We start from the raw sequence: 4,477 nt of genomic DNA, 5'->3' as shown, positions 1-4,477 counted from the left end.
CTCGAGAAATACCAGGAAAAAAAATCCCAAAAGTCATATTATGCATAGAGGGAGACGATAATCAAATGCTCTTTTACTACAAATTCAGAAATCCTTCCATTTTCTCAAATTCAATGATGATTATCTCAAATTTAATAATAATTTTAAAAGCCATGCCATATTTAAGAGGACAAAAAAAAAAAAAACTATAATACTCTTTCTAGCGCTATTTTCTCATTTTTCATAGCTATGGCCTACAGCTCGCGCATGTCTTGTGCTGTTCATATAACTTGCAATTACAATGAAATGAATGAATTGCATTTACTGCTTGTTTCACTTTAAAGGAAGACTTGATCCCTTAGTCAACTAAGAACTAATGTGTGCCTCTGTCCAAAGTCTATTTTGTTTTCCTCTATCCACCTTTTGCTTTACATCACTTCTTGCTTTAAGTCTCTTCCTACTTTCACAATAGCCTCGACTCACCCTCATTGGAACTTCTTAATATTTTCATTTCAATCATACTCCTGTATCAGACTTGGTCCTTACTTGAAAATTATATTTCCAACCAAATGAAGCACTCTTGTCTGCATTCCAAGTGGATTTTGTTTATATTCTTTCACGGAAATCTTCTTTTGTTTATGAGCTCAAGTTTGAAATCTGCAACAATTCCAGCTTTTGAAGACGAATCTGATCGCTTGGCTCTGCTTGACTTCAAGAATGGGATTAGTAAAAACCCACTTCAAATCATGAGCTTTTGGAATGACTCCATCCATTTCTGCAACTGGTTTGGTGTTACATGCAGCCCCTCCACTAAAAGAGTCATGGTTCTCAACCTTGAAGATCAAAGATTGGTTGGCACAATAACACCTTCTGTGGGAAATCTTACTTACCTTACTAGAATCAACTTGGGAAATAACAACATCTATGGTGAAATTCCTCAAGAAATGGGAAGGCTACGGCGTTTGCAGCATGTCAACTTGAGTTACAATTCTCTTGGTGGGAACCTTCCAACTAATCTAAGTTACTGTACAAAACTTAGAGTGCTTCATGTTGGTAGCAACAAATTTGTTGGGCAGATTCCAGAGCAGTTTAGTTCATTGTCAAAGTTGGTTTACCTGAATCTTGGTGTGAATAACCTTACAGGTACTATCCCAGAGTGGATAGGGAACTTTTCTTCTTTGCATAGTCTTTTCCTTCTCCTGAACCATCTAGAAGGGAGCATACCTAATGAGCTTGGCTGTCTATCAAGCTTGGGACTTTTTCAACTTTATGGGAATAATCTGTCTGGTACTATCCCTCCTCTGATTTATAATATATCTTCCATATACTATTTCTCTGTTACTCAAAACCAACTGCATGGAAGCCTTCCACCAGATGTTGGCCTTACTCTTCCTAATCTTGAAATATTTTTGGGCGCTATTAATAGTTTCACAGGACCTATTCCCGTGTCATTGTCAAATGCTTCTAGGCTTACCGTGCTCGACTTTTCTGAAAATAGTCTCACTGGGACGGTGCCTCAAAATCTAGCAACTTTACGTGGCTTGGTTAGACTTAATTTCGAAGGAAATAGACTTGGAAATGGGAAAGTTGGTGACCTGAGTTTTCTTGGTTTTTTGGCTAACTGTACTAGTTTGGAGGCCCTAGGTCTTGCTCGTAATCAATTTGGTGGAGTACTACCAAACCTCATAGCCAACCTTTCCTCCCAGCTGAGTTTGCTTACTATGGGTGGAAATATGATACACGGAGGCATCCCCATTGGGATTGAGAACCTTGTAAACTTGACCCTTCTAGCATTAGAAGGTAATTATTTGGGTGGTCCCCTCCCGAATGCTCTTGGGAAGCTGCAGCAGTTACAGGTACTATCTTTAGAGTATAACAAATTTTCAGGACCCATCCCTTCCTCCTTAGGGAACTTAACTAAATTGACAAAGCTCCTTATTAGTGAGAACATATTTCACGGAAGTATACCCACAAGCCTAGGAAATTGCCAAAACTTGCTTCAACTACACCTTTATAATAACAATCTCAATGGTACCATACCAAAACAAGTTATTGGTTTTCCTTCCTTTTTAATTTCTGTGGACATGTCTCACAATTCTTTGACGGGAACACTACCATTTGAAGTGGGTTACTTAAAAAATCTTGAGAAGTTAGATCTCTCAGAGAATAGATTATCAGGTGAAATTCCTTCTTCCCTTGGTAATTGTATTAGTTTGGAAAGTTTGAATTTGGAGGGTAACTCATTTGGAGGAGCAATTCCTCCATCTTTGAAAACATTAAGAGGTCTAGAAGAAATTGATCTTTCTCGCAATAACTTGTCAGGACAGATTCCTGAATTTCTTAGTAGGTTTTGGTCACTTAAGCATCTCAATCTTTCTCATAATGATCTCGAAGGGAAAGTGCCAAGTGAAGGGATTTTTTTGAATGTAAGCGCAATTTCAATATTTGGAAATAATAAGTTATGCAGTGGTGTCCCAGAATTACTTCTTCCCAAATGCTACAAAAAGAGTTCACGTTCATCCATGAAATACCTCGCACTCAAAGTAGTAATTCCTGTCATATTGGTACTTGTTTTGTTGTGTTTTTTCCTCACATGTTGGATGATTAAAAATTGGAGAAAGAGACCTATGGCAGCAGCTTCTTTACAGGATCAGCGATTGACCTGCATATCTTATGCAGAACTCCAAGCATCAACTAATGGTTTCTCTGGGAACAATTTGATCGGTTCAGGTAGTTTTGGTTCTGTATACAAAGGAGTTCTTTCTAGCAATGGAGCAGTTGTTGCAGTTAAAGTGTTAAACCTTCAACAGCGAGGAGCTTCCAAGAGTTTCATTGATGAATGCAATGCTTTGAGAAGTTTACGCCATCGTAATCTCCTTAAGATTATCACTTCTTGCTCAAGCATTGATCATCAGGGGAATGAATTTAAGAGTCTAGTTTTTGAGTTCATGTCAAATGGAAGCCTAGACCAGTGGCTGCATCCTATTCCTATAGAAAATGAGAATCGTGAATGCAAGAGATTGAGCTTTATTCAAAGACTAAACATAGCCATAGATGTTGCTTATGCATTGGAATATCTTCATCTCCATTGTGAAACACCGATTGTTCACTGTGATGTAAAGCCAAGCAATGTCCTCCTCAATGAAGATATGGTCGCCCATGTTGGCGACTTTGGATTAGCGAAGTTCGTCTTTGAAGCATCTGATAATCCCTCAAAAAATCAAGCCATGTCAGATTGCTTGTCAGTTGCGCTAAAGGGTTCCATTGGGTACATTCCTCCAGGTATGTTTTCAACTTGCACTAACTTGGCTTATGTTTGACATAGCAACTATGAACAAGAAATCAAGTTTCATTTTTATAGGACCAAGTCTAATTTTCAAGTCCGATATATATATATATACATATATTCTTAAGTTTAGTACTATAGTATCCAGTAATCATGTATTAATAAATTGCAGAGTACGGAATGGGTGGCCAAATTTCCATACTTGGAGACATATATAGCTATGGGGTACTCTTGTTGGAGATGTTTACTGGAAAAAGACCTACCGACGACATATTCAAAGATAGTTTGAGCATTCAAAAGTTCACTGCAATGGCTTTGCCGGAACGTGTTATGGATATAGTGGACTCATCAATGCCCTTTGAAGAAGATGAAGCTGATGAGGAGACAAATAACGTTGACATGGTAGAAAGCTCAATAATCAAAAATGTTGATCGTCATTTCAATGCCGGAAGCAAAGTGGTAGATTGCTTGATCTTAGTGCTGCAGATTGGACTGTTGTGCTCTGCAACATCACCTCATGAGCGGTTGCCCACAAATGATGTCGCCAACAAAATGAGGGCAATTAGAGATGAATTTTCCCGGAGTCCAAAGTACATCACCCGCTAATGACAATATATATCTTGCAGGTTATAGCCTATATATATCCTAGGTTTGCACCCCATATATAGCATGTGCATGTTCAGTGGCTTTATCTAGTTCTGGGTTCAAACTCTGTAATTTTGTTGAATAGAGAGGATAGAAAGTTGTTTATAAAAGAAAATATAAGAATGTGACATGGTGAGAATCTCTTTCCTGAGGAATATTTTTGGCCATCTTTAACATGAACTTTGAGCTGGTTCCAATATTGTGTTTGTGCAGGTATGCTAGTCTGTATTTCTGCATTAATTGCATTGACAATTCATCACTATTTTGGCAGTGCTATTAGTGACTCATTCATTTGAGCACTTTTCTTCCTTTTCATTTTGCTGTGATAAAAGGATGGACATCCTTGTAATTTACTCATGCTTTGCATGTCTGTGAGTTGGACTTGATCTTCAACTTCGATCCACAAGGTATGTCTAGTGTCCACTATGCATGCTTTTTGGCCAACTTTTCTATTCCCTTGGCATTTGAGGATATATAGTTTATATGTCCACCTAGCCGCCTATTTATAAATGAGTCAAGCTTTTCAGTAATAATATCACAATTTCGTTTTTACTTTATATGGATGCG

General features: G+C 37.9%; 1 protein-coding gene across 1 annotated transcript; it reads left to right on the top strand.

The window, feature by feature from the left end:
- Nucleotides 1-506: 506 nt before the first annotated feature.
- On the top strand, nt 507-4,114 carry LOC132187236 (receptor kinase-like protein Xa21). The gene is made up of 2 exons (XM_059601479.2): nt 507-3,261; nt 3,438-4,114. The coding sequence occupies exons 1-2, from the start codon at nt 549-551 to the stop codon at nt 3,869-3,871; spliced, it is 3,147 nt and encodes a 1,048-aa protein (XP_059457462.2). The 5' UTR covers nt 507-548; the 3' UTR covers nt 3,872-4,114.
- The last annotated feature ends 363 nt before the right edge of the window (nt 4,115-4,477 follow it).

This window comes from Corylus avellana, chromosome 6 (genome assembly GCF_965113065.1).
Source record: "Corylus avellana chromosome 6, dhCorAvel1.hap1.2, whole genome shotgun sequence".
In the NCBI taxonomy this organism is placed as follows: Eukaryota; Viridiplantae; Streptophyta; class Magnoliopsida; order Fagales; family Betulaceae; genus Corylus; species Corylus avellana.
This window is presented reverse-complemented; position numbering and strand designations above follow the sequence as displayed.

Coding starts and splice junctions, on each gene's coding strand:
- LOC132187236 (XM_059601479.2), top strand. CDS start 549: ATGAAGCACTCTTGTCTGCATTCCAAGTGGATTTTGTTTATATTCTTT. Junction 3,262..3,437: donor CATTGGGTACATTCCTCCAG/GTATGTTTTCAA, acceptor AATAAATTGCAG/AGTACGGAATGGGTGGCCAA.